The sequence below is a fragment of the Dendrobates tinctorius genome, unplaced genomic scaffold, assembly GCF_039654945.1.
Source record: "Dendrobates tinctorius isolate UK_male_01 unplaced genomic scaffold, ASM3965494v1 ptg000360l, whole genome shotgun sequence".
NCBI lineage: Eukaryota > Metazoa > Chordata > Amphibia > Anura > Dendrobatidae > Dendrobates > Dendrobates tinctorius.
Genome location: NW_027362026.1, coordinates 3,738,752 through 3,760,404, shown reverse-complemented (window position 1 = coordinate 3,760,404; position 21,653 = coordinate 3,738,752). Strand labels below are relative to the sequence as shown.

At 43.8% G+C, this 21,653-nt stretch overlaps 1 protein-coding gene across 1 annotated transcript in view; it reads left to right on the top strand.

Moving 5' to 3' along the window:
* The first annotated feature begins 3,006 nt into the window (after nt 1-3,006).
* The window catches only part of AOC3 (amine oxidase copper containing 3), a 72,406-nt gene continuing 53,759 nt past the window's right edge, over nt 3,007-21,653 (top strand). Inside the window, exon 1 of the mRNA XM_073562619.1 lies at nt 3,007-4,659. Coding sequence (XP_073418720.1) covers nt 3,069-4,659 — 1,591 coding nt within the window. The 5' untranslated portion in view covers nt 3,007-3,068. The remainder of the gene's footprint in view (nt 4,660-21,653) is intronic.

Sequence of the window (21,653 nt, the reverse complement as noted above, 5' to 3'; positions counted from 1 at the left end):
GCTGTTTTTGGCGCTATCAACCCCCCAAGCAGTGCCTGCAACCTGAAGGACCCCCGACACGCTAAGTGTACCTAAGAACTGCTACCATTTCGTTTATTGACTCTTCATATCCTTTCTAATTAAACTACTGTCATTCTCCCATTTAACTCTTCATCTCCCTGCGAGGAGTTCATCCCCTGTTAAATTAAAACTGTTAAACTTGTCAGCTACACCGTAGTGACAAAGTAACAGCGGAACGAGGCGCCCGGTGAAAACGGCACTTCAACCTCTCTTCCTGCAACCGACTTCAGCCCACGAAGGTACCTGTCTACTAGGTCGTCCACCCCTTATTGTTATTCTGTCCGTGCACTCGCCTGTGGCCCACTCGCATACATCATCAGCCCTCTAGACTCTGACTGGCATCTCCACAGTGACTTATCCACTGGCTTCTCTATTTCATCAGCTCCCAGACTATGCCTGACTTCTCCACAGTGGCTCTCTCACTGGCTTCTTCTCTGCAGTAGGTACCACACTCTTCTCCTCTGCTTAGGATGGCTAGGGACTCTGCTTCCCACCTTGTGTGTCAGCTAAGCTTCTCAGTAGCAATGCCTTCTGACTAGTACCAGGGCCCCCTCCCCGACTTCACTGACTAAACCAGGAAATCTATCTCCACTCAGTTCACGGTTAACCACTCCTCTAATGTCTCCCTAGTTAACCCTCTAGTGTCCTCCTAGTGACTCCAATATAAATGTGCTCAGTGCCCCCATCTTGTGTCTATTCTCTCTAACTCCACTGTCTCTACCTAATACACCTATATAACACAATATGGCAGTGGAAACATATACACAGATAAGTATGTACAGAATATTCAAACATGTCAATCATGAGAGATAACAGTGTTAACAATATTTTACAGGGCTTAAAGCCTGACCTCCTTACAAATGCACTGCACACTTTTAGAATTCTCCCTTACCGGTGGACAGACATGTCAGCGCAAGTATGTGATTTGTATACTTCTGGCCACATTCCAACTAGACGTGCCTGGCCTCGCTCTGTTCATTTTCATTGAATGAGGCCACACATGTCTAGTCAGCACGTGACTGCATGTATGTAAATCACCGGTGCGAGAGAATCCTAACAGCGTTCAGTGAGCACTATGAGAATTCAGAAGTCTGCAGTCAAATAGAATGACTGCAGACTCAGCACAAACCTGGACAACCCCTTTAATGCTCCTAACATAAATAAAAACATGAGAATTAGTCACTATCGCAAATAACATTTACATCCAGGTACCTTATAGATGTTGTCATCTCTGGAGTTATTCTGCTTCTTTTCTTCATCTTGTCCAGACCCCATGATGAGTTTTCTTATCCACAGCCGTCTCTGCAGACTTCCATCTTCTCCGGTCCTCTGCAGCAAATCTCCACACATTGCTCTTAAAGATAGAAGTGTCATTATAATGCTCCTAAATAAAAATATCTGCAGTATGCTAAGCCCCAGAATAAATAATTGCCCCTCGCTATATTGTCTGTACAAAATATGACCCCACACTGTCCCTCTTATGGCACATGGTCTTCACACTGACCTCTGCTTTCCATACCGGCCCCCTCTACACAGTGTCCTCTCACACATTCCCCACACAGCCCGTCATCATTCCCCCATTCTTCACACAGCCCATCATCATCCCCCCATTCCCCACACAGCCCCTTGTCATAATCTACCCTTTGCAGGCCCACTCAAGTAACATCAACCCCTTCCCAAAATCCATCCTCAGTGTACTCACACTGAGTCCTGGGTCCTCATTCCTATATGTAGAAGGGTCCATGGTGCAGCACCTCAGTCCTATCTTCACACAGCTACATGGTGCAGCCCCTCATTTCATGCTTCTCTGCTCCAGCAGCCTCAGTAAAACGCAGCTTCCTGCTATGGGAGCCTCACTAGACTGAAGGAGGCCCCGCCCCTTCTGGTGACATAATCGCCCTAAAAAATCACCTCCGTTCTAGTCCCTGGCATCATAGCTTCAATTGTACTCGTGTCTGTAAGATGCAAGTACAATTGAACACTTGACAGCCGACATAGAGAACAGCCGACTTCCAGTCCGGGGGGTGGCAGAATGCAGCCGCTGGGGGTGACACTGCGGACCGCAACATTAGGTGGCCCGACTGCGCCCCCTGCTGGCTGCGCCCAGGGCATGTGCCCTGGCTGCCCTCCCTAGATACGCTTCTGCCATAACGTCATTGCGCCATCTGCGTCATGACGTTGGAGTGCTGTTTAGCTGTGAGCATCTGATAGACTTGCTGCTATTAAGTGTGGGGCAGGGAGTCAGCAGTTGTCTGCTGCACAATAGGTTTCAACTGTAGGTAAGTTTGAGAAGGCACTTCCAGTTGAAAATAACGCTGGCCTCAATGGCCCCCTCTCCTCCGAAGGGCTGGTTGCATTAGCTTGATAAATGTGCTCCAATATGGCTCCAGGCCTACACTGTTGTTTAACATTAACTAGTAATCCAGGGTGAAGGCAGAATTCAGGTCTCTGAATAAAGCTGAAAAATACTATAACTGTCCATTGATTGCTCCCTTTAGCTGACAGCTATTCCCCCCTTTTATTTCCAATCCACATACACGCAAAGCTAAGCGGAGTATGCATGTTTCATTAAATAGGACATGTATGTCATATCAGTTAGGGGTTAATAGAAAACAAATTCAAGAATAGGGAGCACAGTTTGAAATATTTTAAGATGGAGATAAGAAGAAATGTGACAAAACATTATTTTCAGATGCTTGGAACAAACATTCCGTATTTGAGGTTGTTAAGTCTGTAGTAAATGACACATGTTCAGGATAAACGTACAGAGCGCATGAACCAAGTGCTTTTTTTTTGCCAAAATAATTTCCAAGAATGCTTTCAATTAAAAGTATTCATGTTATCCTCATGAAACTGGGAACTAAGCCATCTGCATTATGGTTTTCTGCTGTTTTCAGATTTCTCCTCCCTCTGAGTCATAAATTATACAACAGTTTTGTATTTCACAAACTCTATTCTATGTGTTTGAAGGACTTCTTGCCTGCTTCTTAGTATATATTCTGACTATCATGAACGTGAAGGCTGTGCTCATACTCTTGGCTGTGGCATTGGTAACTATCTTGGCACTTGTTTCTGTTTTGCTATCGGGAGCAGGGAAGTCTACAGAAAGTTGTTCTTCTCAACCTCAACATGGAAATTATAAATCCAATGCGGCACAACAAAAAAGTGACACAGGCTCAGTGTTTTCGGACCTGACGCCAGAAGAGTACTCTGCTGTTGTTGACTACCTGAAAAAAAATCTTGGCAAGAAATTTGTGAGTGCAATTGATGCAAAACCTACTGAAAATTGTATTTACTATATTGATATTAAATACCCCCCAAAACAACAGGTTCTAGATTACTTAGATCGAGGGGGAGAAAAGCCTACACGTGAGGCTCTTGCTGTTGTTTTCTTTGGAGATCAAGAAGAACCTACCATTACAGAATATGTGGTAGGTCCTCTTCCCAAACCATCATACCACAATGATATTACACTGGAAAAATACAAAGAAAAAATCCCTTACTACAGCAGACCAGTGACTGGTAAAGAGTACACTGATGCTTACGCTTTAGTATATGAAAAGGAATTTTCTACTGCACCACAGTTTTTAAAAGCACTTGGGTATGATGGATCCAATTTTGCATCTCTTACCACAGTTCCAAGAGGTGTCAAATCGGGAGATAGAAGTTCCTGGTTTGTTTTATTTGTCAAAGTGAAAGAAAGCTGTTTCACTGTACATCCAGTTGGACTTGAAATACTTTTGGACCACAAAAGTCTAGATTTTACAAAATGGAAAGTAACAAAAGTCTTCTACAATGGTGCTTACTTCTTGAATATGGCTGATTTGGAGAAACAATTCAATGCAGGGAAAGTTGAAGTGATAAAAATCCAAAAAGTTAAACCAGAAAATGATATTGGCTCTATGCAACCAAAGGTCAGTCCTCAGCCTGGAGCACCACTGCAGTTCAACCCAGCTGGTAATAGGTACACAGTTAATAAGAATCAAGTTACTTTCCAGTCATGGAGCTTCACATATGGACTAAATGTCAACTCTGGTCCACGTCTGTTTGATATCCAATTTAACAATGAACGCATTGCCTACGAAATTAGTATTCAAGAAGCACTTGCAATTTATGGATCTAATGCACCTGGAGGGATGATCACCAGATACATGGATGCCAGCTTTGGCATTGGAAGATTTTCATTCGAATTAGTGAGAGGTGTTGATTGCCCTCATCTTGCCACTTATGTTGATGCTCATTATCTAATGGAATCTGAAAGCCCCGAGAAGACTAAGAATGCCATATGCATTTTTGAGCAAAACTTGGGTGTACCCCTTCGTCGACACTATTCCAATATGCACTCTATGTATTATGGAGGGCTTGCCAGTACTGTTTTGATTGTGCGTGCTGTTTCTACTCTTATTAATTATGATTATGTTTGGGATTTTATCTTCTATCAAAATGGAGTCATTGAAGCAAAGATGCATGCCACTGGATATATCAGCTCATCATTCTACTTTGCTGATGGAAAAGAGTATGGGTCACGAGTTGGTGAACACGCACTGGGAACCCTTCACACACATTTTATTAATTACAAAGTGGATTTGGATGTTGGAGGTAAGACACATATATATACAACTAAAATTATATTCAGCACATTATGAATAAAAAAATGGAAATGACCTTCAATGCTATTGTAAGTAGTACATATTCATAAAATTTTGGTGTCCAAACAGCAATTAAAATTATATGCTTGATTCAAAAGGTTCTCCTTTAAAGGGAACCTGTCAGCAGGAGTGTGCACAGTAACCTACAGACAGTGTCAGGTCGGTGCCGTTATACTGAATAAAATGATACCTTGGTTGATGAAATCCATCTTGTTATTATTTCTTAATCTCTATTTTCAGTTTTGTGTTAATGATATGCTCGTGTCCTAAGGCGGAGTTCATGTATGTGGTGGTCCGATTAGGTATTCATAATGCAGACTGCTGACAGGTCAGTGATCCCTCAGTGACCAGCCCTCTAGTTTACATAATGATTATATATACCTTGGGGAAAAAAACCTTCTGCAGGGTGTATAAAAAGAGTTTATTGAACTGGAGGCCTATAAATGACTGGATAATGCACTATGTAGTGATACTGTAAATTAAAGGATATCTGACATCAGCAAATTGCACATTAATCTGACCCCAAGATCCTTCAGGCAATCGAATGTTAATAATAATGTTGCTACTAGCTACACTGTACAATAGTTGCTATGGCACAGTTGTAAAATAAAAACATTGCCACAGCAACTAATCATACAGCTTCTTGGGAGCTACTGTCTCCTTCCCCACCATCCTGTAGAATGTAAGCTTACAAGGGCAGGGTCCTCTCCCCTCTGTATCAGTCTGTCCTTGTTAGTTTGTCTTCAGTAAGTGATATCTGTAATTTGTATGTAATGTAACCCCTTCTCATGTACAGCACCATGGAATCAATGGTGCTATATAAATACATAATAATAATAAGTACAGCTTAGCCAGAAACATACATTTAACAATTCCTTTTGGTTAGAGGTGTCTCTCAAAAGTAAGCTGGTCAAAAACGTCTTCTGCTGGGACCCTTAGCCATCAGCTGTACTCTGTGGGGAACCTTTCTGTCTGCAAACATATTTATATCTGCAACAAACCTGCTCCACCTCTAACCTCCTTTACACTCCTTTAAGGTACACTCTGTTTGCTTCTACCCCCTGTCTAACCTTCTAGATGTTGTTGATATCATTGGTAACGTCAAGGTCCCCATTGAAACATACTATTCAACTTACTCTAAGGGTGTGTGCACACGCTGTGGATTGATCCGCGCGGATTTAGCAAAATCTGCAGGTAAATCCGCAGGTCAAAAGACCTGCAGTTTATCTGCAGATTAACCTGCGGTTTTGCCCTGCGGTTTATCACCTCTACAATGGAGTTGATGGTAAACCGCAGCGGAATCCGCAGAAAGAATTGACGTGTCAATTCTTTCTGCGGATTAGAAACCACAGCAAATCCGCGAGGAAAAATCTGCACCGTCTGCACTTCGGTTTCTATTTCCCATAGGATTTTATGGTACTGTACACCGCAGCAGAAACTGCTGCGGATCCGCAGGACCAAATCCGCTGCGAATCCGCAGCAGAATCCACAGCGTGTGCACACACCCTAAGGCTATGTGCACACGCAGCGATTTTTAAGCGTTTTTGCCGCCATTTTCGGCGCGAAAACGCTGCGAAAACGCTTAAAAATCGTGTACAGAACGCCCCCCAAGCATTCCTATGGCATTCCGCACATGCTGTGCTAATGCTGCGCTTTTTTTCCGCGGCGGAATCGCATCGCGGAAAAAATCGCAGCATGCTCATTCTTTTGTGCGGAATCGCAAAGAATTGCCGCGATTCCGCACCCATAGGAATGCATGAGAATCGCTTACTTCCCGCATGTGGCTATGCCCACCATGCGGGAAGTTAAGCGTCTCATGTGCGGTTGGTACCCACGGTGTGGAGGAGAGGAGACTGTCCTCCAGGCCCTGGGTACCATACCCCTGTAAAAAAAAAGAATAAAAAATCGGGGTATATTTACCTGCCGACGTCCCGCGCTGCCATCCTGGGCCTCAGCGTTCCCAGTAATGCCTTGTGGCAAGGTCCTGTAATGACGTAGTCTCACGTGACTCTAGCGGTCTCGCGAGATCGCTATAGCAACGCGAGACTACGTCATCACAGGTCTCGCAAGACATTACTGGGAACGCTGATTTTTTTTTAGCATTTTAACATCCTATCTTTTACTATTGATGCCGCATAGGCGGCCTCAATAGTAAAAACCTGGTCACACTTGTCAAACACTATGTTTGACGAGTGTGACCAACCTGTCAATCACTTTCCAAGCGATGCTTCTAATCGCTTGGAAAGTGCTTGAATATCGCACGCGAAAATCGCGGCAAAATCGCGATCATAATCGCGGTAAAATCGCGGTGAAATCGCGCAGGAAAAAACGCGCAATTTCTGGGAAGGAGTGCGGTTTTTAGTGAGCGTTTTAAAATGCTACGTGTGCCCACAGCCTTAAACTCACCTCTCCTCTAATCAACCCACAGTCTATTAACATTTTCTTACTTTTTCTCTCAACTACTATCAGTTCAGAAAACAAATACATCCTTGATGGAACCACCTTACTAGTCTTGATATTGCCATGTTCTCTAAATCTCTTGCAATCTCGCAGTCTCAACCATACCATATCATCTCATGACACTGAACCAACCAGTGCATTCTACACAAATTACATCTAATCTATCAGTGCTTCATTTACATACATTGGAACCCAGCAAAGTTCTGTCATATTAACCTGATGAGAAAACTGAAATAATATTCCAGGATCACTGAACAGCGTAGAAACTTTAGAAGTAAGCCTACTTCAATGAAGACTTTATTACTTGGGATGATCGTTCCCGAACAATAAAGTTCGGGGTTCGTACTGAACACCTTGTGTCCGGTACCGGACTCCAAATACTTTTTTTTTTTACCGAAAGTCCAGTTTACTGTTTAAGTTCGATGACAAATAAAATTTGTTGAAAGGTTGCAGCACAGCCAATCAACAAGCTTTCAGGCTGTGGGCACTTCCGGAGCCATTACAGACATGCAAAGTATTGGCATAACTGTGATTGGCTGGCGCAACAATGATGGACAGTATTTGGTTCTGTGTGTGTATGTAAGGGGATAGACCGGACCGTGGGTACCTGCATGCCGGGTCCGGAACTGAAAGGGCTGCATCCTCTGTTTCCGAGGGGAAGCCTGAGGAGGCGGACCTTCTCCTGAAGCCTGGGGGAAGCTCTAGGGAGACGGAGCTTCCTGCTGACAGGAGGGGGTGGGGAAAGCCAGAAAAGGGTGTACAGCAGCAGGGGGATAAAAGGAAAAAGCACGCGAAAGACTGCAGTCTGGCGCTGGCGAGGAACAGTGCAAAGAGCAGCGCGCTCTGAATTCCCCACCCGAGAGGACTGACTTGGCGAAAGGCTGTATGGAAGGAGCCTCTGTTGCCTGTGGAGAGAGCCGTGCAGAGAGAGCCGTGTCAGCAGAGCAGAGCCGTATGTAACGGAGTCGTGCACCCTGAGCGGAGTCGAGCTGGGTGTCACAGAAGTCCAAGAGAGGAGTGCTCCGACTGGGAGTACCAGCACAAGGCAGACCAACGTTGCCCGCCGCCAACAGTGGGAACCAGGGAGAACGGAACGTGCGGTGTGTGTCCAATGACAGCCAGAAGGTACCAGGTGCTCTACACGACCTGACCGTGAGTACCGCACATGCGCTGCCTAAGAGGGACCACATAGGACTGACACTAGCACCCTGACGTGAACACAGAATGGTTGTCCTGACCTTTGGGACGTCACTACATCAGTTAAGACAGTTAAGGAGCCACTTTGGGCTCGTACCGGTCTGTGGCCAGTGCCTTTAATAGCCACAGCAGTATATGGACAAGGGGCAGTGGAAGGTACTGGAGGCTGACCACTGCCACCAGGAGACATGGGTATTGTTGTCGGCTTGACCCCATTAATGAGGACACTGCGTCGGCCGTTGCCGGCACCATTGAGTTCGCAGCAGGAGCTGAAGTATTAGTACTTTTACATGTTACCTTTACATGTACTCTGCACGTAACTTTATGGGAGTACTGTGCCAAAAACCCACTGTGTGTGCTGTCCACCCATGTTTGTGGGAATACAGTGCCAAAAAGCCTCTGTGTGTGCTCTGCACCTTTGTCTGTGGGAATACTGTGCCAAAAAGCCTGTGTATGTACCTTGCACATGTCTCTGTGGAAGAACTGTGCCAAAAAGCTTGTGTGTATTCTACAGTGGGTATGGAAAGTATTCAGACCCCTTTACATTTTTCACTCTTTTGTTTCATTGCAGATATTTGGCAAATTTCAAAAAGTTCATTTTTTTCTCATTAATGCACAATCTGCACCCCAACTTGACTGAAAAAACAGAAGTGTAGACATTTTTAAGGAAAAACTGAAATATCACATGGTCATATGAATTCAGACCCTTTGCTCAGACACTCATATTTAAGTCACATGCTTTACATTTCCTTGTGATCCTCCTTGAGATGGTTCTACTCCTTCGTTGGAGTCCAGTTGTGTTTAATTAAACTGATAGGACTTGATTTGTAAAGGTACACACCTGTCTATATAAGACCTCACAGCTCACAGTGCATGTCAGACCAAAGGAACTGCCCATGGAGCTCAGAGACAGAATTCTGGCACGGCACACATCTGGCCAAGGTTACAAAGGAATTTCTGCAGTACTCAAGGTTACTAAGAGCACATTAGCCTCCACAATCCTTAAATGGAAGACGTTTGTGACCACCAGATGTCTTCCTAGACTTGACCATACAGTCAAACTGAGCAATCGTGAGAGAAGAGACTTGGTGAGAGAGATAAAGAAGAACCCCAAGATCACTGAGACTGAGCTCCACAGATGCAGCAGGGAAATGGGAGAAAGTTCCACAAAGTCAACTATCACTGCAGCCCTCCACTAGTCAGGCCTTTATGGCAGAGTGGCCCAACAGAAGCCTCTTCTCAGTGCAATACATGTGAAAGCCCGCATAGAGTTTGCTAAAATACACATGAAGGACTTCCAGACTATGAGAAATAAGATTCTCTGGTCTGATGAGATGAAGATAGAACTTTTTGGTGATAATTCTAAGCGGTATGTGTGGAGAAAACCATGCACTGCTCATCACCTGCCCAATACAATCCCAACGGTGAAACATGATGGTGACAGCATTATGCTATGGGCATGTTTTTCAGCTGCTGGGACAGGATGACTGGTTGCAATTGAAGGAAACATGAAAGCGGCCAAGTACAGAGATATCCTGGATGAAAACCTCTTCCAGAGTGCTCTGGACTTCAGACTTGGTTGAAGGTTCACCTTCCAACAAGACAATGACCCTAAGCACACAGTTAAAATAACAAAGGAGTGGCTTCAGAACAACTCTCTGACCATTCTTGACTGGCCCAGCAAGAGCCCTGACCTAAACTCAATTGTGCATCTCTAGAGAGACCTGAAAATGGCTGTCCACCAACGTTCAACATCCAACCTGATGGAACTGGAGAGGATCTGCAAGGAAGAATGGCAGAGGTTCCCCAAATCTAGGTGTGAAAAACTTGTTGCATAATTCCCAAGAAGACTCATGGCTGTACTAGCTCAAAAGTGTGCTTCTACTCAATACTGAGCAAAGGGTCTGAATACTTATGATCATGTGATATTTCACCTTTTCTTTTTTAATAAATTTGCAAAAATTTCTATATTTCTGTTTTGTTTTTTTAGTCAAGATGGGGTGCAAAGTGTAAATTAATGAGAAAAAAATGAACTTTTTTGGATTTACCAAATGGCTGCAATGAAGCAAAGAGTGAAAAATTTAAAGGGGTCTGAATACTTTCCGTACCCACTGTATATGCGTCTCTGTGCGGGTGCTGTGCCTAAAAACACTTTTTTACTCTGCACCTTTGTCTGTGAGAATAATGCTCCTAAAAACACTTTTTTTTTACTCTCCACCTGTGTTTGTAGGAGTACTGTACCTAAAATCACTTTTTTACTCTGCACGTCTGTCTGTGGGAGTAATGTGCCTAAAAAACACTTTTTTGAACCCCCTTAATCCTTGGAGCTTTTTTCAGTTTTGCATTTTTGTTTTTCGCTCCCCTTCTTTCCATAGCCATAATTTTTTTATTTTTCCATCAATATGGACATTTGAGGGCTTATTTTTTGTGGGACCAGTTGTACTTTTGAACGACATCGTTGGTTTTAGCATGTCAAGTACTCGAAAACGGGGAAAAAATTCCAAGTGCGGTGAAATTGAAAAAAAGGTGCAATTCCACATTTGCTTTTTGTTTGACTTTTTTGCTAGGTTCACTAAATGCTAAAAGTGACCTTCCATTATGATTCTCCAGGTCATTATGAGTTCATAGACACCAAACATGTCTAAGTTCTTTTTCATCTAAGTGGTGAAAAAAAATCCAAAGTTTGCTAAAAAAATTTAAAAAATTCGTGATTTTCCGATGTTAAGGAGCTGAAACTCCTAAACCCTTCATCCAATTTTAATGTGGATACCCTCAAATGAAAGCTGAAAGTCTGAACTTCAACTGCATCTGAATTGTTTTGCTTAAAATTCATTGTGGTAATATCTAGAACCAAAATTAGAAAAATGTTGTCTCTGTCCAAATATATATGGACCTAACTGTAGGCAGGTATAAATGGATTTTTTTATTGTTTTATTTTGAATGGGGCGAAAGGGGGGTGATTTAAACTTTTATATATTTTTTATTTTTTTATATTTTTAAAACTATTTTTTTTTTACTTTTGGCATGCTTCAATAGCCTCCATGGGAGTCTAGAAGCTGCCATAGTCCTATCGGCTCTGCTACACAGAGGCGATGCTCAGGTCGCCTTTAAGTAGCAGATTTACTTAATTGCTATGAGAGCCAGCTACAGGGTGGCACTCATAGCAATTCGGCATCAACAACCATAGAGGTCTCAAGGAGACCTCTGTTTGTTAGGCCAACGAACCGATGACCCCCCGATCACGTGACGGGGGTCAGCGGTGCAAGTATTTCCGGCCCGATGGCCTGAAGCGCGGGTTAAACAGCGTCATTTAACTAGTTGACATGTCCCGGCTTTGATGCAGGCTCACCGCCGGAGTCCTCATCAAAGCAGGGGTACTGCCATTGGATGCACTATTCTGTCCAAAGGCAATAAGGGGTTAAACTTTGCATCTGTGTCTGTGGGAGTGCTGTGCCTAAAAGCCTCTGTGTGTATTCCCGTGTGTGGGAATACTGTGCCTGAAAAACATTTTTTTTTATTGTACACCTACAGTATGTCTGTGGCAGTACTGCGCTAAAAAGCTTGTGTGTATATTCTGCACGTATCTTGGTGAGAGTACTTTGACAAAAACTTTCTGAGGGTACTCTGCAAAACACCTGTGTGGGGGTATTCTGCACAAAAGCCTCTGTGGGGGTACTCTGCAAAACAGCCTGTGTGGGTGTACTGTGAAAAAAGGCTTTGTGAGGGTACTCTGCATAATAGCCTGTGTGAGGGTACTCTGCAAAACTGACTTGTTGGGGGTACTCTGAAAACAGCCTGTCTGTTGTTGTTGCTTTTCTTTTAATTTGGGGAGGCACCAAAACATTGTTAATATCAAATAGAATAAATAAACTACTGAGGAGTATAACAATGACTGGGTGTGGCTGGTATACTTCTCTATTAGGTCAAAGTTATGGACAAGCCCTGTGGAATCCATGCCTGGTTCATTTTAATGAATGTGAGCTTGCTTACCTTGGCTATGATCAGGCGGATGTGTCTGTCTTTGATCACACCCCCTGATGTGCTAAACACACGTTCTTCTGACAACACACTTGACACAGGACAGGTCAGCAACTCCGAGGCATAAAGGGCAAGCTCAGGCCATGTGTCTAATTTGGAGACTCAGAATTAAATGGGGCAGACCCATCACTCAGTACATGGAGACGTGAGGACACATACTCTTGCACTACGTTGTTGAAACTATCATGCTCCTTGATTCCATCCCTTCAGCTTGTGTTCTCTAGGTGTTTGGGCTCTGTTTTCTGGCTGCAGTCTGTCTAGCTTAACACAGGTGTTTTCATTTATCTGCCTATCACCTTTTGAGTGCAGCTTTACATTCTGTCCTCCAGCTGTCGTTTCCTGCTGGTGATAGATTGATTTACATGTTCTTACATTCTATTCATGTTTGTAGCCAGTCTGTGAGCTTTCAGCTAAGGGTTTTCGCCTTTCTGTTTCTTTGCTATATTTGGCACCTATCTTCTGTTTATCTTTAGTAAGCAGGCTGTATATTTGTTAATAGTAATTTCTTTATTCTTTGTTTGTATTCTGACTACATAAGTAAGCTGCAAGTGTAGGGCGCTGTCAGACACCATTTCTAGGCTGCCTCTTTCACCGCACTCACACATAGTGTCCTAAGCTAGAACTCTGTAGGCAGGGCCGGCGTTAGGGGCAGGCAGACCAGGCAGCTGCTTAGGGCCCCTGCTCCCCCAGGGGCTCCCAGCTAGCAACACATCATGCCACCACTATGGGGCCCCTGTGAGGCAGGGGGGCCCGCCTGCCCCAGCGCCGACTCCCCCCGCCCCCGCCACATTGAACTATACCGGCGTCATAGAGGCCGGTACAGTTCAAAGCAATGATGGAGGAGAGAGCGTCAGCCAATGCTCCCTCTCCCATCATTCCCTGCTCTGCCTCTGACACACAGCGGGTGCATGATGATGTCATTGCGCACGCACTGTGTACCAGGCAGAACAGGAGACAGAAGCCGGGAGCAGCCAGCAGCACTGGCACGAAGAGAAGGTGAGGAGTGTGTTGGGTTTTTTTTAATATATCGTTGTGTGTGCTGGACTGTGGGGCCATTCTCAGGAAGGAGGGAAGGGGGAGGGAGGTTATATGAAATGTGGTGCTGGGCTATATATACTATGTGTGGCTGGGCTTTATATGCCATGTGTGGCAGGGCTGTATATACCATGTGTGGCTGGGCTGTATATACCATGTGTGGCTGGGCTGCATATATCATATGGTGCTGGGCTGTATATACCATGTGTGGCTGGGCTGTATACACCATGTGTGGCTGGGCTGTATATACCATGTGTGGCTGGGCTGTATATACCATGTGTGGCTAGGCTGTATATACCATGTGGTGCTGGGCTGTATATACCATGTGGTGCTGGGCTGTATATACCATGTTGTGCTGGGCTATATATACCATGCATGTGGGGCTGGGCTATATACTATGTGGCTGTGTTATATACCATAGGGGGTACATTTTACATTATATTCTATGGGGAGGCTGTGTTATATAATATGGGGGCTACATTATATTTTATGGGGAGGTGGGCTGTATTATATTCTATTTGGGGCTACATTATATTCTATGGGGAGCTGTATTATATTTATTATATTCTATGGGGGGTGATTGCATCATACTCTATGAGGGGACTACATTATACTATATGAGGAGGCTACATTGTATTCTATGGGGGGCTAGATTATAGTGTATGGGGGCTTCATTATACTTTATGAGGTGGCTACATTATATTCTATGGGGGCTGCATTATACTATGAGGAGGGCTACATTGTATTCTGTGGAGGGGCTACATTATACTATATAAGGGGCTGCATTATATTCTATGGGGGCTGCAATATGCTCTATGAGGGGGCTGCCATATATTCTATGGCGGGGCTGCATTATACTATATGAGGGGGGCTGCTTTATATTCTATGGGGGGTTACATTATATTCTGTGGAGTGGCTGCATTATACTCTGTGGGGTAGCTGCATTATGCTCTAAGGGGTGGCTGCATTATACTATAAGAGGGGGGCTGCATTATATTCTATGGGGGGTTACATTATATTGTATGGCGAGGCTGCATTATACTCTGTGGGGTGGCTGCATTATGCTCTATGCGGTGGCTGCATTGTACTATATGTGGGCTGCATTATACTGTATCGAGGACTATGGGGAATACATTATATGAAGAACTATGGGGTGCATTATACTATATGGAGCACCATGAGGAGTGTATTATATTATATGGAGGACTGAGTGTATTTTAATATATGGAGGGCTATGAGGAGTGTATTATACTATATGAAGGACTATGAGGAGTGTATTATACTATATGGAGGACTGTGAGGAGTGTATTATACTATATGGAGGACTATGGGGCACATTATATTATATAGAAGACTGTAGATGTGCTGCTGGTAACATGATACTGTATGGTGATTTGTTAGTGATCCATTAGTGATTGTTCTGTCCGCGTCATTCTTTCTCAGTTGGTGGAAAGAGTCTGGGAAACAAGTGTTGAACGACTTCAGTATTGTTGATCACGCTTGTTTAGCAGCCTGAACTCAGCGCATGTAACTACAACCGAAATGCTTCTGTGTGATATGCAATATGTTAGCATTTGGGGCCCCATTTTAAACTTTGCCTAGGGCCCCACTTTGCCTAAAACCAGCCCTGTCTGTAGGAGGTACATCTGAAGATTCCAGAAGGTTTATTTTCTATCTGAATTCTTGAAGATATGCACACATACACTTCGTAAAAAAAAGACTTTTCTGACCAGAGCTGCAACCAAATGGGCTTCTAAGATGGCTGATACAGTTAATGGGGAAGAAGGGAGGGGATACTGACATCAGAGCTACATCAAAGAGACAGGGAGAGAGGAAGGATCAACTTCTAAAGAGAGCAAACCTTATAGTATACAACTAAACAGCGCAATATAACAACACAATAATAATGCAATACTGTACGATTAACAAATCATGGGACATGACAGTTTGGTATTTCATTATTTGCTTTACTGACTCTAACATCTTTCCATTGTTCAGCATGCTTCTCCTTTTATAGTTAATTCACACTCTGCTATGCCCTATGGTTATTGAGGAGGAATTGAAGCTACTCAATGGCTGTTTAAGCAGGTTAGGTGTGAGTTGTCATCTCCTAGTTCTGTGGTTAGGACTATCTCTGCCACCCGCAGGTACCAGTAGGGTCTGCAGTGACAGGATATCTAGCCTGAACAGGAAGAGGCATGGTCAATTGTGGTTTTTAAGTTTATAATAACCTATTAATCCCAAGTGAGTTGCTACACAGGCATAACAGAAATGCTGCATCTTGCTAATACATAATAAAGAAAGAAGTATAGGTCACAAGGGATCACCCAGCAATGGATTTAGCAAAAGCATGTAAATCTTTATTTGGACACCAATGACAAACACAAAGTATCTTTAAAAACATTAAAAAACGTCACTTATGTGACATGCACAAAATCCTGGGCTCATAATAGAGCCACACCCCCTTGGCCAAACACTCCTGTACAAATAACAATGAATGGTCTGAGTGATTATATAAATAGCATACCATATGCAATCACAACAACTGTAAATGTATTGAAATGTGCAAAAATCATATGTAATTACACGTACAAGACAATTGTTGTAAATATGAAGGCTGAAAGCCAAGCCCTGGAACCTAAAATAGGTAATGCAGTTGTTGCATGAGTATATTAAGGCATACAATCATAGAGGAATAATACCAGTATTTAAATACACAAAGAAGCAATCATAGAAGCCAATACCAAAAATTGGAAAATAGTACAATCAGGTGATATATGAATAACGCACGCTGCTGCTCCTATAATAGCCTCTTAAACACCAGGCTGGGCATATATAAATAGATATTGAAGGCTCTATCCTGCTAATACAAACATTATCAGATGGTGGTGCTGGATGTTGTGCATGTAGAGGAAGGTTTTCCACATTTTGGCCATGCTAATTCTCACTTTCAAGGTGGTGTGGGTACCCCAGCTGTGCTGGCCACTTCCTCTTCCTCTGCTTGTACTTCCACTGAGCCCCCACTTTCTGTGTGAGGACCCGTCAGTAGTGTCTATCAGGAAACGCTTGTATTCCCGCATTTTCCATTCACAATCTAGTAACGGAAGTAAGGCATGGCACTTTGTTCTTATAGCGGGGATCTAACAGGATGGCCACCCAATAATCAGCACTTGTAACAATCCAGGCAACTGGGCATTCATTGCACAGGCACAGCAGCATGTATTTTCTCATAAGTGCCAGGCTCCCTAGAGGCAACGACTACCCAGCCACGCTCCAGTTATGCCCGTGAGCTGCTTTTAGTGCCATCATGCTGTGAACACGGTTCCTCATCCTCAAAAAATGTCCCCTGGCTGGACAGTTGTATACCTGGCCGCTGTTGGTACAGGAACCCATTCTCTAAGCCATGTGTGGACGACTGACCTGATAATGGTGTGAATGATTTCTGTTCTGCCTCCTCTTCCTCCAGTATCACCACCTCATCCATCATCGCCTGAAGCGTTTTTTCTAGGAGGCATAGAAGTGAGATAGTAACGCTGATGATGGTGTAGGGGGTATGATATATTATGTTTGTTTATGTCTCTGCCTTTCTCTTTCTTCCCGGTGCCATGTAATATCAGTATATGTATATTTGTAATATATGATGGTACTGCTAACTGTTATGTGCATTACCGTCTTCTACTGAATGTATATATGAATAATGTTATGCTTTTGTAATGCTGCTATGTATAGTGTACAGGGTAAGTGTAGTGTTCATGTTTGGCCATTAGATGGGGGCATCATAGTGTACAGTGTTTTCCCCTAGTGTATAGTATAGTACGAATAGGAAACCAATTAGTTAATAGTTAACTAGGAGTGGCATGCTGCAGGGTAAGCAGGAGCTTTTCCTGAAGTTTAGTCAGTGCAGACCAGGGTGCCCTTCTGTGAGCACGGGCCTTAGGGCCCAGGGTTAATACCCGAATACCCTTGTGCGGGCTTATGTGCTCAGTAATAGCGTGGCAGCTCCGTAATGTTCAAGCTAGGAGCCCAGACATCCACAGCACCAGGCCAGGACAGCAGCAGGCTAGTACAGCAGGAATTCACAGTGGCAGGGACACAGGTGGCTCCAGAATGTGGCAACATATCATTTGGGCTGATGCCCTCAGGTCCAGGGTGAAACAGCTAAGGGAACTTCCAGAAACGGTGAGTTTGAACCAGGAGGATGCTGTGTCATCGCAAGGGACAGTACAGAAGGGCAGGTCGCTCGCCATGTGGCAACTGACTTCGGGAGCTGATGATTTCACATCTGGGGCGAAACAGACAGGCGAATATATTTCCGTAGCAGAGCTGAACAGGGAGGATGCTGAAGGCTCATCTGGGATGGTATGACCTGGGTACGTGCTATACAACTGTGAGAGAAGTGCAGGGAAAGAGAAGGAACAATGCAGTGTGAAGCCTGTTGTAAATGTTGTGAAGACTATGGACTGTGTCTCAGTTAACGCAAAGTTTCTCCAGCATGTGCAAGATGAAGTTCCACTTTGTGATACGTCGCATATGAGCGCAGACAGGCAAGCAGCAGGGTGAGAATGCTGAAAGCACTCACACCTCCAAATTCAGCACATGTGCCAGGAAAGGGATGTGCGTCAAACTGGTTAGGCCCAGAGCTGCTGCAAGATTTCACACATTATCGCACACCACCAAGCCAGGCTTGAGGTTCAGTGACACCAACTATTCATCTGACTGTATTTTGATCCCCATCCACAGCTCCTGCACGTTGTGGTATTTTTCCCACAAACAGATGAGTTTCAAGACAGCCTGCTGTAGTTTTTTCCCTAGCTGTGCTGAAGTTAGTGGTGCAGATTAGAGATGAGCGACTTCGCCTTTTTTAGGGTCGAGTCGGGTTTCATGAAACCCGACTTTCGCAAATGTCAGGTCGAATGAAATCGGACGACTATAGGGAAAAGTCGGAGGCCGACTGAAACACGAAAACCCAATGCGAGTCAATGGGGAAGCAAATTCGACAGGGAGTGGAGGACAGTAAACACACCTACAGTGCCCATTTCAATGCCAAAAACATCAATTCTTATTACTGAAGCTTGTCAACCTTAATTTACTTCATAATAATAGTTACGCATTAAAAACTGGGTGTTATTTGGCTAAAGTTGTGGGGGGGTAGGGCTGGCTCCAGGTTTTCGTGTGCCCTGGGCCAAAGATTGTCAGTGTGCCCCTTTAACACATACCACAACTCATGATGCTCCGATACGGCACAGAAATATAGGTATAGTACAATGACAAATACTTCACTGCTTACATGACATGACTGATCTATTTTAAATTGTACAATAGCTCAAAAAAAGGACAGTATATTACTCCATACAGTATTATGGCCACCTCATTGTGCGCCATACAGAATAATGAGCCCCATATATTTTTCCATACAGAATAATTGATCACATATAATGTTCCATACAGTATATGATGAGCTCCACATAATGCTACAGTATATGATGGTCCCTATGGACGATGCTCCAGTGTGTTATGGGCCCAAATAATGCTCCATATATAATGGGCCCCATTTCTAATGCTCCAGTGTATAATGTGCCCCATAGATGCTGCTCCAGTGTCTGATCTGCCCATTTAGAATGATCCAGTATATGATAGGCCTCATGGATGATGCTCCAGTGTATGATGGGCCCTAATAATGCTCCATATATAATGGGCTCCATTTCTAATGCTCCAGTGTATAATGGGCCCTGTAAATGCTGCTCCAGTGTCTGATGTCCCCCATTTGGAATGCTCCAGTATATGATGGGCCTCATGGATGATGCTCCAGTGTATGATGGGCCCTAATAATGCTCCATATATAATGGGCTCCATTTCTAATGCTCCAATGTATAATGGGCCCCATAAATGCTGCTCCAGTGTCTGATCTGCCCCATTTACAATGCTCCAGTACATGATGGGCCTCATGGATGATGCTCCAGTGTATGATGGCTCTAATAATGCTCCATATATAATGGGCCACTGCGAAGACAATGTAGTGCTCTGAGTGAATGTACCAGCAGAAAAATCTAGCAGTGGCTGTGCATCAGTGCACTCCATGTCAGATTCATCTTGGACTGGGGAATTCACAATTTGACTTGATAACCCAGGCATGGTAGGTGAGAAAGAGTTACATGGACTAATGTGAAGTGTGACCTGCTGCATCATTCACTTTTGGTGGGGGTGAAGGACACAAGGAAAGGGGTTCTTCCTGACCAGGAGCCAGCACTTGACGACTCAGTGCTTTCATTTTTTGAAACTTCAGAAGAGGAGGCGATAGAGCTGGAGGCCGTTTCAGCAATGTAAGCCAAAAACAGTTCCTGATGCTCCGGTTTTAAAAGCAGTCTACCTACTCCCAGAAAAGAGAGCCTTACAGGTCTTCCGGAGCTACACCAAGACGCAGGCTCAACACCTCCTGCCTTAGCTGCTATTGTGTTTTTGGCACTACCAGCAGATGCACCACCACCACTATCAGTACCAGGTGGCCCCCCACACCCACGTCCGCGTCCTCTTCCACCATACTTCCTCATGTTTTCGAAAATGAACCCAAAATACCAGCAGATATATGGTACTGTATCAGAAGCGTACAGCTCTATACAGTCTAGGGATAACAGTAAATCTCTGTATATATTTCATGAGTTATACACAGATGCTTACAGGCTCAGTATGGATTACACAATAAAATAAAAAGTTGAAAAAGGGTACAGTATCACCAGATACAAGGTATATATAGTATAGTGTAAACATTCTGAATCTCTGTATATATTTCAGGAGGCAAACACAAACGCTCTCAGGCCCAGTATGGATTACACAAGAATATGAAAAGCTGTAAATGGGTAATGTAAAACAAGCATACAGCTGTATACAGTGTTGGGGTAATCTTAAATCTCCAAATATATTTCTGGAGTAACAGACAGACGTTCACAGGCTCATTATGGATTACACCAGAATCTAAATAGCAAAAAAGGTTACTGTATCAGAAGCGTACAGCTGTATACAATGTTGGCCAAATTTGAAATCTCGGTATATATTTCCGGAGTCACCCTCAGACGCTCATACAGTCTGGGTTTGACCATAATACAAAATATTGTACAAAGGTACTGGATAACAAGATAGCAAGTATATATATTATAGGGTACAATTGAAATCTCTGTATACATAGTCCCGTAGTCACTCTCAGACCCTCACTCAGTATGGATTTGACAGTAATACTAAATGTCGAACAAAGGTACTGTATAACAAGATACAAGCTGTATCGAGTATATATAGAAGGCGTAAACCACACACGCTCACTCACTATGGATGATACCGTAATAAAAAATTTTGAACAAAGGTACTGTATCAGCACATACCAGGTGTATCCAGTCTAGGGGTAATTGTAAATTTCCGTCTATACTTCCGGAGTCAGACACAGACACTCACAGGCTCACTATGTATTACACCAGAATTTAAAAAGTAGAAAAAGGGAAAGGTATTCGAAGCGTACACCAGTATACAGTGTTGTGGTACTTTTAAATCTTCGTATATATTTCAATCTCAGTAAGCCAGTCCAGACTCTCCGCTACTGGAAACTACATGGATACAAGTACAGATGGAAAGTCGAGTGTTTGCAGAAATTTGGGAATTACTCATTGCGTGAAAACCTCCCGGTAGATGTTGCAGAGGCAATGCAGACCCTCAATTACTGTGTCTGTGGAGACAGCGAAAACGATTCTTTGTGAAGAAAGGATTGCTTTATCGCAGTAGCATGGATCACCTCACCGTTACTCGTCTCCATCAAATTGTGATCACAGGGAGAGATGTATACATGGTCCTCACTGCCTATCATGATGTGTCTGGTCATTTTGGAGTGCAAAAGATAGAAGCCACAGGCCGTAGGCGATTCTATTGGATTGGCATGAGAGGAGACATTGAAAAATGGTGGCAGGAATGTCACACGTCTGTGACTATCACAAGTGTGAAAGGTCATCATAAACCACCACTGCATCCGCTTGTAAGTTGACATCCATTTCAAATGGTAGCCATTGATTATCTGAAGGTAGAGGCCAGCAGGACAGGCCATAGCTACATCTTAACCATCATTGATCAATACACCAAATTTCAAGTGGCCGTCCATGTGAAGGATTTAACTGCCCAGACTACACAGCAGTGGAGCACGGAGAGGTAAGTATTGCAACTTGCAAGTGCTGTGGCCAT